General features: G+C 36.0%; 1 protein-coding gene across 6 annotated transcripts in view; it reads left to right on the top strand.

The window, feature by feature from the left end:
• The window catches only part of ULK4 (unc-51 like kinase 4), a 253,132-nt gene that overhangs the window by 105,032 nt on the left and 124,690 nt on the right, over positions 1 to 23,410 (top strand). For all 6 annotated transcript variants that reach the window (XM_074891573.1, XM_074891583.1, XM_074891535.1 and 3 more), the window contains one exon: positions 18,069 to 18,117. In XM_074891573.1, coding sequence (XP_074747674.1) covers positions 18,069 to 18,117 — 49 coding nt within the window. The remainder of the gene's footprint in view (positions 1 to 18,068; positions 18,118 to 23,410) is intronic.

Genomic DNA, 23,410 nt, shown 5'->3' on the forward strand with positions numbered 1-23,410 from the left:
TGCTAGTGCAGGATTTCATGGATTATACAAATAAATAGTGCAGCTTTCTATTTTTAGAATTAACCCAGAGATACTCTAATACTTTAAGAGTCATAAAAAATATTTCTGTAACTAGAATGCTGCATAATATAGCAGCACTTTTCCTCTGCCTAATGAATTCTCTTTATTTGAGGAATTGTGTGTATTTGCCATTATGTTCAATGCAGGTAGATTGTGGATGCACACTCATCCTCGTGGTCTTCTTGAAACAGACAGCAATTCTTCTCTTCATTTTATTAAAGAGCAGCTGTAGATATGCAATGAACTATTAATAATTTTAAATACCAGTGTATCTGATACTGTTATTTAAGGACCAGCTACTAGATTCCAGATACTAACACATCTGTAATTTTTCTGTTTCTCACATGTCTTACTGGCCCTCTTCTTTTACTTTCACTAAATAATTTGTTTGGCTAGATTTCTGAAGGAGCAGAGTTTATGCAATTCTCTTAGTCGGTCGTCTTCCTGATTCTTTGCCTTCCCAGCAAAGTCTTTTTTCAAAGAGAGCAGTATCATAAGATACCTTGTCCTTTGTATGTTTATCAACTTAATGTGTAGGTTATATGTATGGGTAGAAAATCAGACATAATCTATTTGTTAAGGGTTGGGGGTTTTTTGGTTCCTGCTTTGAGTCTTGTACACTGTTTTGTTGTGTTCGGTAATGAATCAGATTGCTAGATTTTTCTAGTAATAAGGAGGAGTTGATGTGAATTTTTTAATTTCTATTAATATGGTTTCCATTAGTTTTTCTTAAATGTTTTGACTATTGTAAGTTATTCTATACTGTGCTAGTCCAGGAAACTTATACTGGGTAATGATTCTTAGCTTGGCTCTTGGCCTTACAGATAGGGTTATGAAATGTGGCTGTATATTTTGCTGTGTGCTCTTTTATGTGGCTACTTGACTTACCTTTAGTCAGAAACTTATAGCATTTGATGACATTAATATATCTGAAAGCTAAACACTTGAAACTATGGAGTCTTGTTTTTATGGGTTGCAAAAATAGACATTTTTGGTTGGAAGGAAGGGAGACAGTAAAGGAGATAGAGTGGAGGTGAGGGGAGTGTCAGATATTGCATCCGATAATAATCTTGAGAGTGCGACACATTCCAGTATTTTGTTATTAAGGTCATTTCTTGAGGGGAAAAAATAATCTAAAAACTAATGGTGTGACCCTTCTTAGATTTATGGTGGATTGAAGGACAGGAGAGCAAATTAAGGAATTTTCCCCACCTCCTGTCCTCACTGTAAATTTCCTAGACAGACATTAGGTGCTGATCTAGAAAAGGGGAAGAGGCAGCAGAAAACAAAATAGGAAGGTGCTAAAGAGCCACAAAAAATCCTCTGCTTCTAAATACCACAGGTCTAGTATCTGTGAAGATGATAGATGGATTGACCTTGTACCCTGCAGCAGATTGTCTTGACTAATTAAAGTAACTCTTTATTACAATGTCTTTGGAATCATCCAAGAATGGTCCAATTTTCAAACTTCATTTACCCTACTGTTTGTACCCATGCATTATCTATTAAAGGCACATTTTAGAGTTGGTGTTAATAATAAATTGATCCTCTTACATCATGATGTTCTACATTAGCATTTGTTTACATTTCAGTATATTCTGAGATGGTCTATCTAATATCCCTGCCCTCTATTTCAAAAAACAAACAGTAAAAAAAACCCAACAAACTCTTTGGAGTTCAATGTAGTGCTTTTAATTGGTTTGTGTTGGTAGAATTTTGATTCAGTTCACAAGCACTTGTTAGCATTGTGCATAGATTATCTCTGAACCTGCTGTAGTTTCTTTGCCATTATACTAGAGATCTAGGACTTCAGTGCTTTCCTTTCCTGGTGAATTGATTAATGTGGGCTTATATTAATTGATTTAAAAACACTTTGTTCTTCTCATTAGTCATTTTAATTTTCTAGTTTAAGGTTTAAATGCTCACTTTAAAAAGTAGATCTATTTGCTTCTAAATTGCTTCTCTGTTTTTATGTGTTTTCTTGTTATCTGTAATGAATATGAAAAAATGGAGTAGTTCTGATAACAGGTAAGCCTATAGGGCCTAGTCCAACCAAACTGAACAGTAGAATTACATGTTAGAGGTGTACACATTAGTGAGAAAGTCACAATGCAGATGGATTGAGAGAGATTTGTCAGAAGATGATACAATTTTATTAGAACTTTGGGGAATATCTATGTAGATTTTGAACCTAATTCTGTTTACACTAGTTTCACATCTAGGAAAATTGAGTTGTAAAAACCCTGATGCTAATATAAAACAGCAAAGAATTTGTATGATCTTTTGTTGCATTCAGGGTAAGGCATTAATTTGGTAAGAGATGAATCCCCTTGCATGCTACCCGGTCTTCAGAGAGGTGGCTGGACCTTAATAGGTATGCCAATTATTGCTAGAGAGGGCTGTCCTGGACCACCCACTCCGATATTTGATGTTTGAGACACCTGTGGGCTAAAGTAAGGTGACATAACACCAAACGATCAATTAAAAAATTTATTAAAGGCAGAAGCTATGTTTTAACAGAAGCCAATTAAACCTTTTTAAGCTAATTAAACCCCATTAAAGCTCTGTAAACAGTTATCAATAGTGGATAGTAAACCCTGTTATTTTAAAAAAGGGCTGAACGGCCTGTAACATATATGAAAAAGAGAGAGATAGAAAAATAGAGGGAGAGATCGGGATCATCACCGTGGGTTCCAGCAACGTCTTCAGTCCAGTTCCTGGTCTTGTCGGTGATGGTGGTGGGTGCACACTGAGGTACGACTTGCTGTCCCTTAGATACACTGGCTTATTTGCATGCGAGGTGGGAGGACACAGGTCCCCTTGTACTCACATGTGAAGCGAGGAAAAGGGTGGCCTTTGCTGGGCTCATTTACAAGCAAGGTGAGGGAGGGCGGTGTTTTAGTGCTAGTCTCCGCCTTTAGTCTTGCTTCCTATGCTAATTACAGTCACACCCCTTGAGGACTTATATGGCTCCTGAACCCCTGCTCGACTTATGTAACTCCCGATCTTCTGCACAGGCACCACTGTGGGGGTTGTGAAGCCCCTTCCTCACATAAACTCTGCGAGTTGTTCTGGCCAGCAACACCCTCCGTGCACCCTCCGGCATGCCCCCCACCCCGTGCCTGGCAGGAGCTGCCCGCACCTGCCGCTCGCAGCGCTGTGCAGCCACAGTGTTTGAGGCATTAACTCTTTCAGTCTCTCACATCTTTTGCTTTTCCTATTATTTGGTATCACATTTGCATATACGTTGCTTTATTGAATAACACCAGGCAGGAAGACTTAACATTTCAAGAGTCTGTTTCTGGGTAAGTTGTGTGTCAGCTAATAACACTGTTGTCAAGTCACACATCATTGTAATTCATATCAAAGGCAGTGGTCAGAGTTCATTACTGCAGTTGAGTTCTCATAGTCTAGTCATGTACTGACTGTAATACTAATCACCATTTTTAATGTAAAACGCAACTCCTTAGTGTTACATTTTATAAAAGTTCCCCTTTAGTAAAGAAATTAGCTATTAACCTTAAACCTGTAATTTTGCTTCCTCTTTTGTGTTGCTGATCAATTGCTGAATGTCTATGCTTTAAAAATATGAGGCTACTATTTGATGTTACTGTTAAGTCAATTATTGAAAAATGTCATATTGTGAAGTTCACATATTTCCTCTCTTAATGTAGAGCACTAAACAGGAGAAAACGCCATTCATTCTTGGTTATTTTTACTTTCAATAGTGAATTTTTGCCATTATGAATATGAGTAGCAAATAAAAAATATGCAGGTAATGAGGAAGGGCCAGCTGGTTAGGGTACTACAGTTAGAGTTGCAGACTAGAGTGAATCCAGTTCTGCCACAAATCCCCTGTTCAGCATGAAGCAAATCTAAACCACCATCCAAACCATTGTCTTCTGTTCAACAGTAGGTGCTGAGAGAAGATTGTAGGAAGAAGACAAGTGAGTGGCAATACTTTCTGCAGGCTTTTTCAGCCCCGAGTTGTTTTTTCAGAAGCCATGTAAGAAGATGTGGTGTTCTGTAGATAGTAGCTGTTGATGAGTAATTTTTCATTTCATTTACGTGGGTTCAAAAAGATATTTGACAAATAACTTTCAGCATTAATAGTTATGCCATAGCATAATCACCTGCATATGAAGATTTATCAACCTTAGGGGTTTTCTTTGCATTTCTTTGTTTAATCTGGCAATTGCTTCTTAATTTGATGCTATCAAGTTCTTACAGTGAAAAAGAAGCAAACACTACTTCATGAATTTCTGACATACTATCTCCTTTAGCTGTCCTTTTTGCAATCTGAACAGTACTGCCTGTTTTTTAAGAGCCTTTAGTAGGGTCCTTATAAAATAAATTTTGAAAGCTCAAAAATACTGTATCAATGAGCTTTCTTTGTCCACATGCTGACTGACTTTTTCAAAGATCTGTCATGGATTTGACATTTCATGCCTTTAAAATCAATGCCTTGGTTCTTGCTCTGTGCGTGCCCACCAGTTCTGTTCTTCAGAACAGCTTCTACTTGTTTGTTCTGCTTAGAATGTCTGTAATACCCAGATTTTCACCCCCTCATCTGACTTTTCTCAAAAGTTAGTATCCAATAACATCACATTTTCTGTCTTTTAAATCTCTCCCATGAAAGCAGAGAGTTTTAAATAAGGTACACACTACAGTTAACACCTGTTTTATTCTGTAGTTCCTTTTGAAGTTTTGGGTGAGTGCTGTCTGGTCCTGGTGATTTGTCTCTGTTAGTTTTGTCTATAACCTCTTTTACTGACACCGCACTTTGAGGCAGGTGACCATATAGAATCATGTAGGTTGGAAAAGACCCCTAAGGTTATTGAATCCAACTGTAAACCTAGCACTGCCAAGTCCACTACTAAACCATGTCCCTAAGCACCACATTTGCATGTTTTTTTAAATTCCTCCATGGATGTGACTCAACCACTTCCCTGAGCAGCCTGTTTCAATGCTTGACAACCCTTTCTGTGAAGGATTTTTTTCTAATATCCAATCCAAACCTCCCCTGGTGCAACTTGAGGCCATTTCCTCTTGTCCTATCTCTTGTTACCTGAGAAAGGAGACCAACATCCATCTCTCTGCAACCACCTTTCAGGTAGTTGTAGAGGGTGATAAGGTCTCCCCTGAGCCTCCTTTTCTCCAGGCTAAACAACCCCAGTTCCATCAGCTGCTCATGTACATTCCCTACAAAGAAAAATGCTGCTGTTAGAACTTCTCCAAGCTAATTTATGATAAAAATGAATGTAAATATACTTCTATTTTTCCCATTGGGAACTGATAAATTGGGGCCCTTACAGCAAGACCAAGTTTTACAAAAAAGAACTGAAGCACTTAAAAAGGGATTTTTGCAGAATTTGCATATCTGTAAATTTTGTATGGTTTTTTTTTTTAGTACATAAATATCACCAGGGATTCAAGATTTCCCTTGTTCAGATGATGAATTAAAAATATAGGTGACAAAGTCATTCTTCCTTTTTGCTGTCTAATAAACCTCTTAATTCTTTTTCTCTTCAGTAGGAGAGCTTCACAAAGAGAGGTTGGAGTGTAACCCTCTGTAGAGTGAACATAGCCTACTGACTAGCTAAATTTCCTCAAAAAGAGAAAGCTGGGGTTGAAGAAGTAGTTTGGAACCTAGGTCTGTCTTGCACTTCTAAGGAAGACATTTGGTAACCATTAAAACAAAACACACCAAAACCCTAAACTGACCCTTTTTATAAAGAAAAGAAACTGACTGTGTAATGCATGAGACTGTGAATTCTAAATGGGTATTGATTACTGAACCTGGAAGGTGGGAGCGTTTTAAGCCTTCATATTGGCTACATTGCCCAGATCCCTCCTCAGTGCTCTGAATATTGCAAATCTGATTTTAGGCCCATATTCTCTACATATATAAAGAGACATGCATTTACTTTTTATTACTGGAAATTCTAGGATGATGAGAACATGTCGATCCTCATGCAGATCCAATTCAGAAATGCTACTATTCCCAAATATTCTCATCGTTTTCTTGCTCTTGCTTTTCTTTGATAGGTAAATCATATGTTTTAGATAGTTTTGTGTGGTGTTTTTTTTTTAATGGAGGAAATATTCAGAGAACTGAAAAGATAACCTTGTTATTGTAACATTGAATGATGGTGTTCTATCTGCTTAGTTTTATTAAATGAATATAGATCAAGTTGTTTCGTAGCTTTGTAGTAAATAATTATTCAAAATAATTTTTTTTAAAGCTTCATTTTTATCTAGATTTTTTTTTTTTCAGCTAAGGATGTATTTGCCCTTGTGTCCTCTTTCTTTCAGTAACAGAAAATGGGTTTGGATTTTTAGCAAGTTCCAAAATATTTACCAGTCTCTTCCCTAGAGACTCTGCATAGAAAGAACAGTTAGAGGTAATCATATATGCGAGAACTGCAGTCTCTACACAAATTAAAATCTGAAATGTTGATCATAATTTTCAATTCAGGTTTTAATCACAGTGTTGAATGGATGGCTTAAATTCACTTTAATGGTTCTCTTCTCCTTTAGATATTCCTTAATTATTTTTAAAATGTCTGAGATGCTTGTTTACAAGTGCTTCTGTGAAGAAAAGGTCTTGCTTTGTGGAAGGCTTGCCAGCCTTCTTCTGTATCTCTTTCAAACTTCTGCCATTCCTCAGAGATTGTGACAGCCTTTTTGTCATGTAGTAGAATGAAAGTTCGTAGGAATTGAGAACACTTGAAATCAATGTTAGTTGACTGCCTGAAGAAGCAATCTCCGGTGTGTGAACTGGGACCTTTGCTTTCTCACTCACCCCCTGCCATTTGTCCCTCGTCAGCCATCTATCAATCCAAAAGTTGTTTTGTTTTAAATTCAGTAAGAATTTTTTGGATGGGGGTGGGGGGTGGGGAATATGTAGAAGGATTTACAATACTATAGACTGTATTTTAGAACAGGCCCCAAACCCACATAATGTCCTTTATTCTGCTTCCTTGCTTCTTGCTGTGCCATGATCTGCAGGAAATGTAAAGAGAAGAGCCTCAAATGAGTTAGGTTGAAGGTGTAAGGCCTGCTTTACCTTCCTTATTTAGTGCATTGATAACATAGGTCAGTAATTTAGCAGATAGGTGTGTTTATGTTTACACCTTACAGATCACCTTTCAAAAAACCATATGGGTTCAGACACTTTCATTAATATTATCTGACTAGCAAAGTGTTGGAAGTCTGAAGTGTAAAATAAATGCTTTGTCATCTTGTAAATATTCCAAGGTAGAACATTGATTTTTGTTGGTGAATGAAGTACTTTCTCATCCTTGTTTATTCTTTTAAAATTGTGTATATAATTTCTTAGGGATAAGAACAATAACTGAAGATCTTGGTTAATGTAAAAGACTAATTGCAATCCTTATTCATGCAAATAGTTATGCATAAACACTCTCAGGCATGAGAGTGTGTAGCTATAGAAGACCAGTAGCAAGATAAAGTTGCTTGACATACTATTGTGTTTTTCATATCATAGAATCACAGAATATCTCAAGTTGGAAAGGACCCATAAGGATTATCAAGTCCATCTCCCTGCTGATTGCAGAACTACCTAAAACTAAATCATATGACTAAGAGCATATGACTAAAAGTTTTTTCAGAATTTTCTGAAGCTTTTTCACATATCAGTTAAAATTATTTAGCAAATGATGAGTTTATGTTTAAGGAATTGTAGCTACTTAGGGCTGAAATCTCAGTCAGGCTTGACTTTAAATTTGTAAATACACAAATGCTTAAAAAAATTTAAAAAAATAAAAAGGCCTTGGAGAAGTATCTGAGATATGGTTGAAATAATTTGTTTAACCAGCTATTGATTTACTTTAGACAATATTACAATTCTGTGAAACATCAAGATGTATTTTATGCTAAATAAAAATCTGGAAATTAACTTATAAAAACTTTAATGCAATTTTTATTTAATATAATGTTAAAAAGTAGCAGAACTGGAGAAAGGACTAACATTGTTAGTGCTTCCTTGTCTTCAAACAAGTCTTTAAAACCTAAGGAAGAATGGAATTGTTTTTCTTATTTTCCAGTTGGATACAATAACAGTCTACAATACGCAATCACAACCTGGCAAAAACTTCAGAAAATATTAGTCTTCAAGCTTTAATAGCAACAACATCAAAAAAGCTCTGCTAAAAAAAAATGGTTTAGGATCCTTAAAGGAAGTAAGATTTTCTAGACTTTCATCAGTTCCATTTGTGACTATTAATGAATTTCATCCTTGAAGCTGAAAAATTTCTTGAGGTATAATACATCTTAAAATCAGTTTTCAGAGTGAGATACCATGATTGTAATAAAAAGCTTTTCAATTGTATCACTTCTCATACTTCAGAAGATGAGTGGGTTTATCAGAAATTTTCATGATCACTTGACCATACTTGAAATTAATTGTGTTTTAATTCATCTGATATTGAAAGTTTATGAAGTATGGTTATTTTTATAGACAGTCCAAGAGCCTGATTGTGAGATGTGTATTTTTAAAATAAGATATGGATTTCTTTTCCACAGAACTTTTACTGATTATTAATTACATCACTAAGTCCTTATTGCTTTCTGTTCTGATAACGTGAACTCTTAATGAAATTTTATTGAGAGATATTATTTTGTCTAAACTAAAAGATAGATATACTTCAGCAAAATATCAAAATTTGGAATGGATGATTGACATTCTTTGGTTCAGTTGAACCATGTAACTGGGGTACTCACTAAATCCTTTGAATCAAATTGATCAGGGACTTGGAAATGAGTCTCCGAAGTCAGTCTTTAGCAGAAAGGACAATCATCCAGTTATTTCGTCTAAGACTGGACACATTAGTACAGTCCAGTGTTCCTGAAAAATGTTTTTTTTAATAGTGAAATAAAACTAATGTTAAAATGTGTTAAGACAATTTGAATAGAATGAGTGTATTTGCAACCTGTGGTATAGATTCTCCTTAAATTTTGAAAATTGTCCCTAAATGGAGCTTTTGTTCTCTAGTAAATTGTAGTTTCTAAATCATGTAGAGCTCAGAATACAGTTCTGATTGTTATGGGGGCGGGGGCGGGGGGGGAATCTGTAAAATGATAGTGAAAAACTGAATTAATCAAAGCCATGGTTAGTGTCAGTTTATGGCTTTGTAAATTAGTTTCTGTCATTTTCTGCAAGTTTGTATAATATGTAAATCAATGCATAGTTTTCCTGTTTTAATTTCTTAGAGATAAGTGAAATAGAAAAATTATCAGCCATGTATCCATATGGAAACAAGTCACTGAACAAACTGAAATAAACTGTGTAAGTATTATCACTGGCAATATTGGACTATTTTGGTGGCCCTCAACAGAACCAACTACATTTATTATATATAGAAAGCTAGGGTATGTATATAAAAAAAAAAAATTAAATATCTACTCTCAGGAAGAAGGTTGCTTTTTTTTAAATTCTGATGGTATTGGTCAACTAGGAATAGCCTGGCATATTACTTTACTTTATAGATCCTAGCACTTTGCAGATAGTCCATTCAGAGAAGTAATCTGTCCTTTCTTGAGTGTAATCAACAACGTGAATTGGAACACTACAGGCTTAAATCTCAAATGTTTGACATTGGAGTGAATGAAAATATTTTATCATCTCAGCAAGGAAGAAAATAGGAAACTATTGAAAATGGCTTGACTATGTATTTTTAATGTTTTAGACTAAATCAATTGTTTTTCAAAGCTGTGAGGAAGCATCAACTCAAAGGTTTCAAGAGACCATGAAGATAACACATAGTGGAAATATCAATATAAATTTTTCAAGCAACATATCCCCCAGGACTTAGTACTCAAGGCAAGGAAATACAGTTTTTAAAATCAGATTTTTTTTTAGGGGCCAAATTTCATGTAATTTCTCTTTAAAAGTGAAGCAAAGATTTTTATACCCTAAAAAGCAGGGAATGGGTATAATTCCAGTAAGGCAAAGTTTTTTTTATGTTGCCACTGAGTGTGCAGAGAACAGTTGCAGAAGCTACAACTTTGTCAGAGAGCTTCAAACATTTTTATTTATGACTATAACCCTTAGTGTCCCTCAAGCTTTTGGTCATTTCTTGTTTTATACCATGTTGTAGGTCTGTAATATTTGGGGCTGATAACACATTCAATTCACTTCTAATTAAAAAAAAAAAAAAATTTTCATGCCTGCTCCCAATTACTGCTTCACTGACTGGAAATAATTTTGTATTATGATTTTATATTAAAAAGGGGGGACACTTTATTTTAGGATTGTTGATTAGGTATTCTATACAACTTGTAAATAGGCAAGGAAAAATTGTAGGAAACAATGTGAAATTGGTAAAGCACAATACATTGTGATTTAGACATTTCAAAAGACAAATATTCCTATAAAAATACAAAATTTGGAGGTGAAATCTGGACAGGAATTGAAAATACAAACTGTTCTCCCTCAGTAAATTTGCTGCGACTGACAAAATGACTGGCATTGTGTTGACACCCTTCCAATAAATGTGTGCAACAAACGTTTTTTGAGCTTATGCTGGGACTGAAAGTAAGCCCCTTTCATTTCACCTCATAATTAGTGGAATAACATAATTGAATAAGAGTTCAACTGCTGATACGTGATAAAAACAAAACTGCTATGAATCAGGACATTTAATACAAATCTTCGTATTATACTTACTGAAAAATATTTTCCTTGAATTTCACATACTTTGGCAGCTGTAGCAAATACTCAAGATATTTGAAAGAAGAAATATCCTACTTCAGATATTTTTTCTTACAGTGGAGTTGTACAGTTTTTTTGATTCTCAAATCTTGCTCCTTTGTGTTTATGAATAGCAGTCAGCCTTTCCTTGTTAGGTTTCCCATGTTCAATATTAATTATACACTTGTAAAAGGTCTTTAAAATATATAATCATCAAATAATGGTGATGTATATATCTTTTACATACAGATCTTTATCGTTGTGTTTATCTTCCTTTTCTGCCTACTACAAAATATAAAGCATTAAATAAAAATCTAATTATTCTATCAACATAATTTTCTGCCTGCGGAAACTTCAGAAGTCCTCTCTACCTCCTTGCCCCTTGGGTCATTTGAAATGTAAACTAGAGTTGCTGAGAAGGCTTAGGAACTGGAATTGAAGAATAACTCTTTTCAAGAAAATTGACTTCAAAATAATTGGGACCCCTAAAGATAAGGTTGATAGATCTTCTCACTGATGTATTTTGTGGTAGATACCATTGTAAATTGTGCCTTGGTATAATATTTCTTAAAATCAATGGTAAGATCATTGTCTTTGCCTTTGAACAGCTACTGAAGGGCATCGTATGAAAGTGTGGCAGTAAGATGACTTTGAAACTTTCTGGTTCAGTGGTGGATCTTTATTATTTGTGATTTGCCCAGAAATAGTAAATTTATGTGAACTCTTCTCTAAGTTATTCAAGGTGCCAATGGCCCTAAGAGGCTATTCCAACTTAGAAACTCATATCCCAGAGTTTACTTACTGTATGAAATTGATATCAAGGAGTTTTCAGTTGAATATTTCCAACAAATTTCTATCCTTCTATGCTCCTAAAATGGCATGAGGTTATGGATGTGTTGGCTGTTTTGTGTTCATTCTCTAGCCTTTATTACAGCTTTTCAGTTTGGTAATACAAGCATTTGCATGCTTACGGGTTTGGGGTTTTTTGTGAACTATCCAGACCAAAAATAGACATGAACAGCAGCAGACTGCAGTGCATCATGATATAAAGAGCATGAATTCTTAAGTAATTTGTCAGGGGTCAAAAATCAAATTCCGTTTGTGTATTAACCCCTGATTTTTATTGTGAGGTATGTCTTGCTTGTTTCATTGCTGCCCTTCTATAAAAGGTATTTATTCTGTATGAGAAGTGAAAGACTAATTAGTAGTGTTTACTCCAAGTGTAGCACTCTGCAGCTTTTTTATAAAAACTTGTGGCAATATTATAATATACTGATTTTTGAAAATGAATTAACTTCAAAACACTGTGACTTGTGTTTTTGAAAATTCACTGCTCTGTTTTTTTACAGAAGAATTTTGCCCTGTTTCCTTTATTTAGGGACCAGCTGCCACTGTAGGTATAGCCTACCTACAGGTAAATCCTACCTATAAAGGAGGAAAAGAGCAATCTGGATATGTAGAATTTACAGTTTTGTATCTGAGCAGAGAATTTATTTTAAAACTTTAAAAAAAAAGAATATTTAATTATTAGACAATTTTAATTAGAGCAATAGAATAGTGATGTTATTAAATTGCTTTGTCAGTGAAAAAAGTTTTATTGATTTCGCTGTTCTTTTTTTTTTTTTCCCCCAAACTTGGTATAATACCCAGTTTGAACACATACAACTGAAATATCTCATCACTTTTTCATCAGAGAAAGAGTTCTCTATAGGGAGCCAGTACAGATATTCCTGATGCTCAGTAAGAAAGGAGTTAGTCTTACGCTTTCTCCTCAAGACTGCCTTCATTAGCGTGTACTGGAATTATTCCCGAAAGAAGTGAATGCAAGGCATTGTAAATCCACACTCTGGTATAAGGTACTTCCATTTCTATGCAAGTGCTGGGACAGACCGCTTAAACTCTAAAACAGAAGTCCTGTTCTAAGGCTCTGGAATTGTTAAAGGATCACACCTGTAGCAAAAAGCCTTTGGTTCAATGTTCAGTGTCCTTCAAGTAGGTTTGTGTTTTGCAAGAACGCAGTTTAGGATATCTTAGAAAAACAGATCTTGCATATTTTTTTGAAAGCAAAATTGAAGGCATAATCTCATTCTGAAAATTGTTAGTGTGTTAAAAATTCAGGTTGTACTGATGGCAAGTGTTATAAAATTGGATGACTAGTTATTTTGAGCCAGTGTTGCTTATATGGATGTAGATTTAAATGAGAATCACAGAATCACCTAGGTTGGAAAAGACCTTGAAGATCATCCAGTCCAACCATTAACCTAACATTGACAGTTCCCAACTACACCATATCCCTGAGTGCTATGTCGACCTGACTCTTAAACCCCTCCAGGGATGGGGACTCCACCACCTCCCTGGGCAGCCCATTCCAACACCTAACAACCCGTTCTGGAAACAAATGCTTCCTAATGTCCAGTCTAAACCTTCCCTGGTGCAACTTGAGGCCATTACCTCTTGTCCTATCGCTTATTACTTGGTTAAAGAGGCTCATCCCCAGTTCTCTGCAACCTCCTTTCAGGTAGTTGTAGAGGGCAATGAGGTCTCCCCTCAGCCTCCTCTTCTCCAGACTAAACCACCCCAGTTCCCTCAGCCGCTTCTCTTACGACATGTGCTCCAGACCCTTCACCAGCTTCATTGCCCTTCTCTGGACACGCTTGAGTAATTCAATGTCCTTTTTGTAGTGAGGGGCCCAAAACTGAACACAGGAATCGAGGTGCGGCCTCACCAGTGCCGAGTACAGGGGCAAGATCCCTTCCCTGTCCCTGCTGGCCACGCTATTTCTGATACAGGCCAGGATGCCATTGGCCTTCTTGGCCACCTGGGCATACTGCTGGCTCCTGTTCAGCCGGCTGTCAACCAACACCCCCAGGTCCCTCTCTGACTGGCAGCTCTCCAGCCACTCCTCCCCAAGCCTGTAGCGCTGCTGGGGGTTGTTGTGGCCCAAGTGCAGCACCCGGCATTTGGCCTTATTGAAACTCCTACAGTTGGCCTCAGCCCATCGCTCCAGCCTGTCCAGATCTCTCTGCAGAGCCTCCCTACCCTCGAGCAGATCAACACTCCCACCCAACTGGGTGTCATCTACAAACTTACTGAGGGTGCACTCGATCCCCTCGTCTAGATCATCAATAAAGATGTTAAACAGGAGTGGCCCCAAAACCGAGCCCTGTGGGACACCACTCATGGCTGGCCGCCAACCGGATTTAACTCCGTTCACCACAACTCTTTGGGCCCGGTCATCCAGCCAGTTTTTTACCCAGCAAAGCGTGTGCCCATCCAACCCATGAGCAGCCAGTTTCACCAAGAGAATGCTGTGGGAAACGCTGTCAAAGGCCTTACTAAAGTCAAGGTAGACAATGTCCACAGCCTTTCCCTCATCCAATAAGCAGGTCGCCCTTTCGTAGAAGGAGATCAGGTTTGCCAAGCAGGACCCGCCTTTCATAAACCCATGCTGACTGTGCCTGATCATCTGGTTGTCCCACATGTGTTGTGTGATGGTACTCAGAATGAGCTGCTCCATCAGCTTCCCGGGCACAGAAGTCAAGCTGACAGGCCTGTAATTTCCCAGATCATCCTTCTGACCCTTCTTATATATGGGCATCACGTTGGCCAATTTCCAGTCTGTGGGGACCTCCCCGGTCAGCCAGGACTGCTGGTAAATGATGGAAAGCGGCTTGGCGAGCACCCCAGCCAGCTCCTTCAGCACCCTCGGGTGTATCCCATCCAGTCCCATAGACTTGTGTGTGTCTATGTGATGCAGCAGGTCACTGACTTTCTCCTCCTGAATTGTGGGGAGGTCGTTCTCCCAGTCTCTGTCTTGTGGCTGAGGAGGCTGGATTCCCTCAGTACAACTAGTCTTGCTATTAAAGACTGAGCCAAAGAAGGCATTAAGCACCTCAGCCTTTTCCTCATCACTCGTTGCCATGTTTCCTCCTGCGTCTAGCAGGGGATGGAGGCTCTCCCTGGTCTTTCTTTTGCTGTTGAAGTACTTATAGAAACATTTCTTGTTATCTTTGACAGCTGAAGCCAGATTAATTTCTAGCTGGGCTTTAGACCTCCTGATATCCGCCCTGCACAGCCTCACAGCATCTTTGTAATCATTGTGAGTGGCTAGCCCCTCTTCCAAACGCTGTAAACTCTCCTTTTCTCCCTGAGTTGCAGTTCTTCCCCGAGAAGAAAAGGCAAGTTCTTTGTGTTTAGTATTATGATTTGCTTATGTGTATGATGATAATTCTGTATGTTTTCCAAATGCGATAGGATCTAATTTATTATAAATTTTATAGAAGTCTAAAAAGAACCAAACTACTTTTGATTTAGAATATGACCATTCTATGAAATCAATTCTATAGCTATATTCCTCTTTCACCTGCTTTAAGACACTTCCTTTGTAAAACTATGTAAGATAGCAGTGAAGAATGTGATAATGTCACTCTGTCTCGTGCACATATACGCAAAGTTGGGATAAATCAGATTTAAGCTTTGTTTTAATACATTGCTTGATGTAACTTTATGCTTTATCTAAGTTATGTGTATAATTTTCTTTAAAGGCTTCAGTTCTTTCTTGTTTCAGTCATAAAGGTTTGCAGGTGACCTTTAAGAATACCCATATTGGCTCTAGTTTTGTCTTAGCTTATCTCAGCAGAATTTATAGGTGACTTTGTAATGCTGTAACAATCAGTACTGCTTACATTTTTTTAGACCTATTCTTTCATAATACACTCTTTGCCACAAAAGCGTTTTTCTAGGTTTTGCCTAAACTAGGGTTTCTTAGCTATTCTTGGTACTTGATCGTATTTTCCTGCCAACGTGTTCTCAGTTTAAATGCTGCTTACATATCAAAGTAAGCAGCTTTTGCTGGGATAAGTAATTCTAATATGCCCTAAGCATAAGAAGGTTTGTGCTGGCAAAACTGCATTTTGTCAGCATGATTGCTGTTACAGTAGTTGCTCTTTTTGGGAGTCTGTGGTGTTTAAATGACCTTTTTTACATTCAGTATTGTTATACCCACATCAGCAAAACTCTGTTTTACAGGCATGGTCTAAGCTTTTAATTTAACTAGTAGGTTTGGCCCTGGAAAATGAACCTCAAGTATAATAACCCTTCCTATCTGCAATCCTGGGACTCTTATGACCTGGCTGTGTCCAAGGTGCCATAACTGTCTATTTAAGTGTTGTTAGATGGCACAGAGGAGAATAGCTTCTAGGTTCTCCTGACCTGTGTAGGGAACTTGTTGGGGTTTCCACTGTATATGGATAGTTTTTCCATCAACTTAGTAAGAACAGAAATTGTCTTTAAATTCAAACTTTTTAACTTAGAAATAATGAGTTTCTTTCCTTACATAAACTCTTCTTTCTCTTAGGTGTAACTTGTGCTTTTACACATTTCTGTATGCAGGAAAAAATGAACACATTTGGTAACTAAGTCACAGCCTAGTTCAACATTAATGTTTATATAGGTGCACAAAATTATATTGGTTTTTTATGTTTTAACCAATTTAGTGGCTGTGTTTTACTCGTCTGTAGGTCCATGTGCCAGTACTGTATAATGCAATAGATCGCCTTATGCTAGGCCCCTCCTCCCACCCCAACTTCATACAGATTCTGTATGGTCATCATTATTACATTTAGGTGAATGCAAGGATCAGAGAAATAGGAAAACAGTATGAAATACAAACCCATTATTTGTACTTAATGTACATATCTGATTTCTAAGTATTTCTCAGTTCTTAATATATATGGTTGTTCTGTTAGCATGCCTTTCATTCTTTTTGTATTTCCTTTACATAACATGATTTCAGCAAATATGGACAACCAGGGCTCTGATAGGTGACACTAATCTTAAATTAAGCATGTGATGATTTTATGACCCTTGAATGTTTGTTCTAGACCCCTTTCAATTTCTTCATTAAGTTCAAAGAAGGGAACATGCAATTCCTTTTAGTTGCTTCAGTTCACAGTCTAGTGCTTTAGCTTACATTGTCCATAAAAATAATACCTTCTTATCTTTTCTTACTGGACATGAATGAAAACTCTTAAATGGAAACATGTAATTTTAGGAACATATGTGTTCTTTTTAACGAATAGTTTACCAGACAGAATTAGTCTGATTATTGTTGTACCAGAAGTCAGTATAGGGTATTACACAGTAAAGCTTCAAACGAGAAACTAAATGCTTCTTTTAGTCAAATATAACTCCTGCTTATTCATAGAGAACTATATAATTTAACTCTGTGTTTCTAACTGACATACTTCTTGCAAGACAGTTTTGTAGTATGTTATATGCTGAGTTCCCACTTTTTCAAGTGTGCAAAAGCATCTGCCTCATGTTGAGCAGATAGCCATAGCAGGCATCCTCAACACTTTCAGATGTGCTCTCTGTGTTTGAGTTCTGCAGTTATTACATGGATTTCATAATACAGTCTTACCTTATTTCTGTATCACAAAGCTGAACCTACCTATTTTTTATGAAGCACTTCAGTAATGTTATAAAGACATGAGAAAACCTTTGAAACACAGTTTGGTGTTCTCTGTGGTGAATAGGCATCTAGTACAGTGTGTAATGAAAAGGGACAATCAGACAGTATGATATAGGGAAAAAGTATGAAATTATATAATTTGTATGTCATTGTAGTGTTTGTGAGAGACATGCTTTACTAATAAATGTGAAGTAGTTTGGGTTCTCAGAATAGAAAGGATTGGATTCATGTAAAGTATTACTGTTTTTTCAGAATAATATTCTTTCTTATAAGTATGTATATGCTGGTTTGTATCTGATTTTGAAATTCAGGAGAATATAGCTAAATTCTTTTGGGTAACCACTCTTCAGTATTGTCAAGACAAGTGTCTGACAAATGTATCCTATATTAATCTGTTAAACCCAAGAAGTTAGTTCATGCTTTAAAAAACACAGCATATTTATAGTTTCACTATGTGTGCTGAATCTGTTAATTCAAATTATTAATGGTGCATGCTGACTGTTTCATAGTATGTATAGTATTTATGGATTTTTATTAATTTCTGCCATTTAAAAAATATTAATTTAATTACTCTTCCACTCATTTGAATCACATCAGTGAAGCAGACCTAGAAGTAATTTTCAAAGCAGTATAACATTGCTGTTTCTATTTAATAGCTGAAGTGGAGCTCATTTTTGTAAAGAGCTAGTTAAAGACTGAGGTTCTGGGTCATGGACTTTGGCAACAGCTATTCTACTACTCTGCTCCTTTTGTGAGTTTAATGTGTTAAATAAGAATTCACTTCCTCTCTTTTTAAATAAATCTTAAAATATGTTTTTACAGCCTTGTGGAAGAAATCCATCTTTTTCCAGTTCTTTTCCAAGTCATCTTGGTAAGAATAATTTTTTTCATATATATATATATATAGTAATAGATAGGTATCATATCTCCCAAATCATGTCAAACTAGTAAGTTTCATTAGACATGTTGATAAAATAATAAGATGTTGATAAAATGGAGTTGAACAGTATCAGTACAAAAAAATCTAGTGTAAGAAGCCATTTATGCGGTTCTCACCAACTAATCTACATGTATAAAAAGTTTCTCTTAAATACTTTTTTTTTTTGAACCAAATGAAAACCTGAAAAATGGAATTAATGAACTTGATCCTTAATTAGAACTATATATCTTCCCAACCTAAGCAAGAAATGCTGAGGAACTTACATTTTATTTAACAGTACAAAACCCGAGTTTGATACTGTTGGCATGGTAATACCAATTCGTGCTATTTGCTTTTAGAATTTCTTTCAATGTAAAGTCTCAAGGATATAATTTTGGTCGCATGCTGAATTTCCATCCCTAAGTAGGATCTTCCACTTATGGAGATCATGAAAACTGTTGATGTTTTTGTGTCTCTGAAATGTTGCAAAACAAATATATTAATGAAGAAGAAAAATCTGTAGGCTAGTTTGGAAGCTGGGTACTGTGCTGTCCACTAGCTTTCTCACTGCTAAATTCCACAGTCTCTTGTTTATTTTTTCAGTCTTTTTGTTTATGAAGTTGTATCAGGTAAGTGTCCTGTCATGTAAGCATGCTCCTGATGAATACTAAATATGTATTATAAATAAATACGCATAATTTATGCAGTGCAGGCAGATTGCATACTTGGTTTTATATCATTCTTCAAATTCAATCTTACTCAGAGTAGATGATGTTCATAAATGTGATCTGAATCAACTCTGATATTCCTTTCTTATGTTTAATTATTTTAGTCTTCATTCTTCCTTTGCAGTGATTTATTTCACTGCCTATCATTTTAAATCTCTTTAATACCACATACCCAGATAAGCCCTTTTTTATTAAAGTAACCTCTTTAGTGATGATAGATTTTTCCGCTAGCAGACAGAACATAGGCTTTATGATATTTTGTGTACATATATGCACAAATCTCTTCTTGTGATAAGTATTAACAATAAAAGCAACATTTTACAGTAGTTCATAGTTTTGACCTGGGGTGAATACTGCTTTTTGGTAGTAACAAAAGAGGAACATAGTAAAATATGGAAGTCAAATGTTTCATGTTAATAGCTTCAAATATCGAATGAATGTTGGAAATGTCTCCAGGTGTTGGAATCTTAAAGTTTAACTGCCTATATATATATATATATACACACACACACACGTGTATATATTAGTATATAGCTATGAGTATTTGAACATGGTTAGGATCTCTAGGAATATTCCCAGATATTGAAAAACTTTTTATAACGTATCTATAGTCATGGAATTTAAAGTGTATGTATGTCATGCCATGTAAGTAGGATAAGTTGGAGTCAGTCGTAAATGTTTCTTCCTGACCTCCCTATGCACAGTTTGACCTAATGAGTTCTAGAAATAGTTTTTTTAGAGAGTAAAAAGCAGCTAAGATCAAAATTGTCTGTGATTAGTGGTCTGTGAGGGTTTCACAGCTCTCTTAAACCTGTATAGGTATCTTTGAGCTTATGGTTAGAGTTGTGAGGGGAAAAAGCTTATAGCTTTTAAGGAGAAAAAAAAATTTCCCCTTTCAACGTGCTTTGTTCAGAGAGGGCACCTGTAATGGCTTCAGTTGCCATATATAGCATTCAGGCTTTAACAGTACACTGGCTGTCAGCTGTGGTCTTGTTTGGCTCAAGGGATGGAAGATGTGAGACCCTAAACAGGTTGCCACCCTCCTTACTGTTCCTCTGTTTTCCCTACAGAAAAGTGAATTCAGCAAAAGAATGCTAGGCAGTTGGGAAGGCTCAGGAGCCAGGACTAATCAGACTGGAAGGATTAATCAGTAGGCTGTTTTTCCTTGTGAACAGAACAGATTAGCAAACTCCTTCATTATAGATTTCCAAAATAATTTTCATGGTCGTATGAGTGAAGGGGGCTGCATATTATGTCTCCATAAACTAGTCTGGCTATGTTTATACTTCCGTTGGTTTCAAGAAACAACACAGGTCAGTAACATTGAGTTCTATGTTGTTGCACCCAGAATTTTACCAGACCCTAAACTACTGAATTTAAATTATCCTTCAGAGTTAATACACTATTTTATAGTGTCAATAAGTTAATGTAGAGCTATTACTATCAAGTTAAAGAAATATCACTAGCACTTCATAATTTTCTATGCCAAGACCAAACGTCCAATGTGTTTTCTATGCATTGTTGAATGTAGTTCATGTTATTTTCAACAATGCCACTGACATTGACTCTTTTAGGCTCTGAAGGAAATAATGTGGGCTCAGAATTAGAAAGTATCTCCAGGAGCAGTCTAGGCTGTGCTACAGTCAAAGTGGGATTGAATGTACTGGCTTTAATCTAGCTATCACAGTAGTGAGGACATGATGGCTTGCAGGTACTAGGCAATTCATAAGAAATAGGTTTTAATGTGACTGCTTCTCGCTGCTCACTGATGTAGAGTTGCACTACCTCATATACGGCATACTACCCTATGTTGTGGTCTAAGCAATAACACTGAGATTTGGTGGTTTCTTACCCTCTATCATGTATCTGGACCAGTTAGATCTCTGAACTCTGCTGAATCATTCCAAATGCATCCTTTCATGTAATTTATGACTGTGATTTTGTAAATGTTATAGTTGCCAAACAAAAAGAACTGGATCACTGAAAAAGGCTATCTACCTCAAAAGTTGTTCTAAGAGAATAGCTATTAGTTTTATTTACCTGAACTAATTTTTAGTTACTGATCTTACTAATAAGAGGCTTTAAATCCAGTTGCCATTTGCCTGGAAACCCACAGCACTCATTTATCACTCAACACTTAGTTACATTTAGGAAACGCACATTAATAGTGTACTTTGTGAATATGTGAAAGACCTGGATGCAGTTCTTCATTGTGAAACTTCGGAGAGGAATTTCATGTTACACCTGAATGCAAATTAATTTCATCAGTACTGTGATCCTAGTGTTAGCAGTTACATAGATTATGAGTAGTTCTGCAAAGCAATATGAAGGTATGACTGCAATATGAGTAGACATTTATCTTGGTATAATGTCTGATGAGATCAGTGAAGGTGTAGTGATGGGTATCTGTGGAAAAAGGGAGATGTATTGACAATACGTGAGTATGTTCAGGACAGTGTGTGACCAAAAAACAGAAGGAAAGCTGACATCATAATGTGCAAAATTCAGAAGGTTCAAACTCCCCTTGGTAATGAGATTACAAATAATGCGCCAAATTCCATGATGACATATAGGATACCAAAAGTTCCGCTGATACAATGTGAAATGGTGCTGTTGATGAAGGGATTGTAGCAGGAAAAGTTACTGTGGGATATGTTTCATGTTTTACTTTCTTGCTGACTTTTTCCTGCTACAACCTTAGTATTATGTTTCTAATATATTTTACTATGTCAAACCTACGATCTATCTGCAATATCAGTATATTATATACAAAATATTACTTTTGAATATTATGTTATAATGCTGGAATGAGGTTGATAAAGGAATTGGAAATGGTTTATTCCCATATTTGTAAATTACAGCTATTTGTATTTTATATTGCTACCAAGATTTTGCTGAGTAGCTAGCAATGAAGTTGGCATATATGTTATTTTCTGTGATGTGTTACTTTTTACAGGGGGTAGGACGGGGACCCTCCACACATCATATTACCTGGCCTTCCTTTAGGGTTATCTGAATTGAAGCTATTGCATAGAAAAGAAATTCTGTGTGGTTGGTGAATTTCTATTTTTTTGACAATAAATTTTAAAACTAAACCTTATGATGCTTGTGATTAGGAGCTCAGTGCTATTTTATTTTTAAAGCTCAGTAGTCAATTGTGTGCTTATTCTGTTAAAATCTCTAGTGCAACTTTTGATCGCACCAGCATCTCACAGATTTCAGTCTTTGCTGTCAAATGTTTTTTTGCAACGTTTCGCATTTTAATGGTCACATGAAAAATGTAGCAACATGGATTTAAAGGCATATCCTTTTTAAAAAAATTACTTTAAAGTAAGTTTGAAAGTTATTGTGTTTATAAATGATATCTTATTATTAAATACCATCAAGCAATGGTAGATAGTGTCTAATGATTTAAAGGTACAAATATGATTTAAAGGTACAAATATATGATTATTTTATGTATACTGTTGATCTATCCTTAACACAAGCAAGTCCGCATCTTTTATTTACATTTTTTGAAAGAATTAAAATTAATTTTAAAATTACAAATTTTAATTTGTTTTCCTTTAAATACAGTGGAAAGCTGTTACTATGAAGAGACAAAATATGTTTCTTTTCGTAGTCATATCCATACACTTTTTGTTTTATTTTTCCTAGTTGTGTCATGCTGGCAGACACTGATCCTCTTGGAAGGTGTGCTTTGCTCATTTTGTTGTAATTGCAGTTGAAAATCAAGTTCATTATTCCATTGAGCACTAAGGAAGAGAGTATGAGTGAGGTATGATTATAAGAAAAATTGTAACAGTTATAGCAAAATTAGTTAAACATATTCATAATTTAAAAGAAGAAACAAACTACTCCAGTTTTATTTGGGTAGCACCTTCTTTTCAAGATAGCTAATAATTCTGTGGAAATTTTGTCTAAGTAGGGTATACATAACCATGTATAACTAGATTGCTTTGGGTTTTTTAAAATTAGAAATAATTTTAACCAAAACCCTTCAATAAAAAAAACCCCTAAACTTGTGAGAAAGTAGCAGCCAAGTGGAAGCCGTGGTTGGATTTTATATTTCATTTTGAATTTTAATTGGAGGAAAAAATCAAGCTACAGGAAATGGTTACAGTCAGAGATTCCACTCCTTGTGATCCAGTTAAAGCAACAAAGCCTCCCACTTAGAACTGTTTAAAAATAATACTTGTTTTCTGACAAGCCTTTCCTGTGAAAATACTATAAAAAAGGAAAAAAAACATTGGAGAGGAAAAGTGGGAGCCTCATCATTCCTATTTTACCTGGTTTCTGTTTTCTACTGAGAGACTGCAGTCAAATATAATTTGAGGGAGGATGTAGAAGTATTTTTCTGTTTAGCAGCCACATGGATGATAGGTATAGAGGAACATGTATCACAGGTTACTACAACAGGTGAAGCATTAGTTTACTTGTCTGCTAAACTAAGTACCATTTAGTCCAGCGTGGTGCACACCTTGTTGATGGTCTAGAGGAATGGAGGGCATGTTTCT

This window comes from Strix uralensis, chromosome 1 (assembly GCF_047716275.1).
Source record: "Strix uralensis isolate ZFMK-TIS-50842 chromosome 1, bStrUra1, whole genome shotgun sequence".
NCBI classification, from domain to species: domain Eukaryota; kingdom Metazoa; phylum Chordata; class Aves; order Strigiformes; family Strigidae; genus Strix; species Strix uralensis.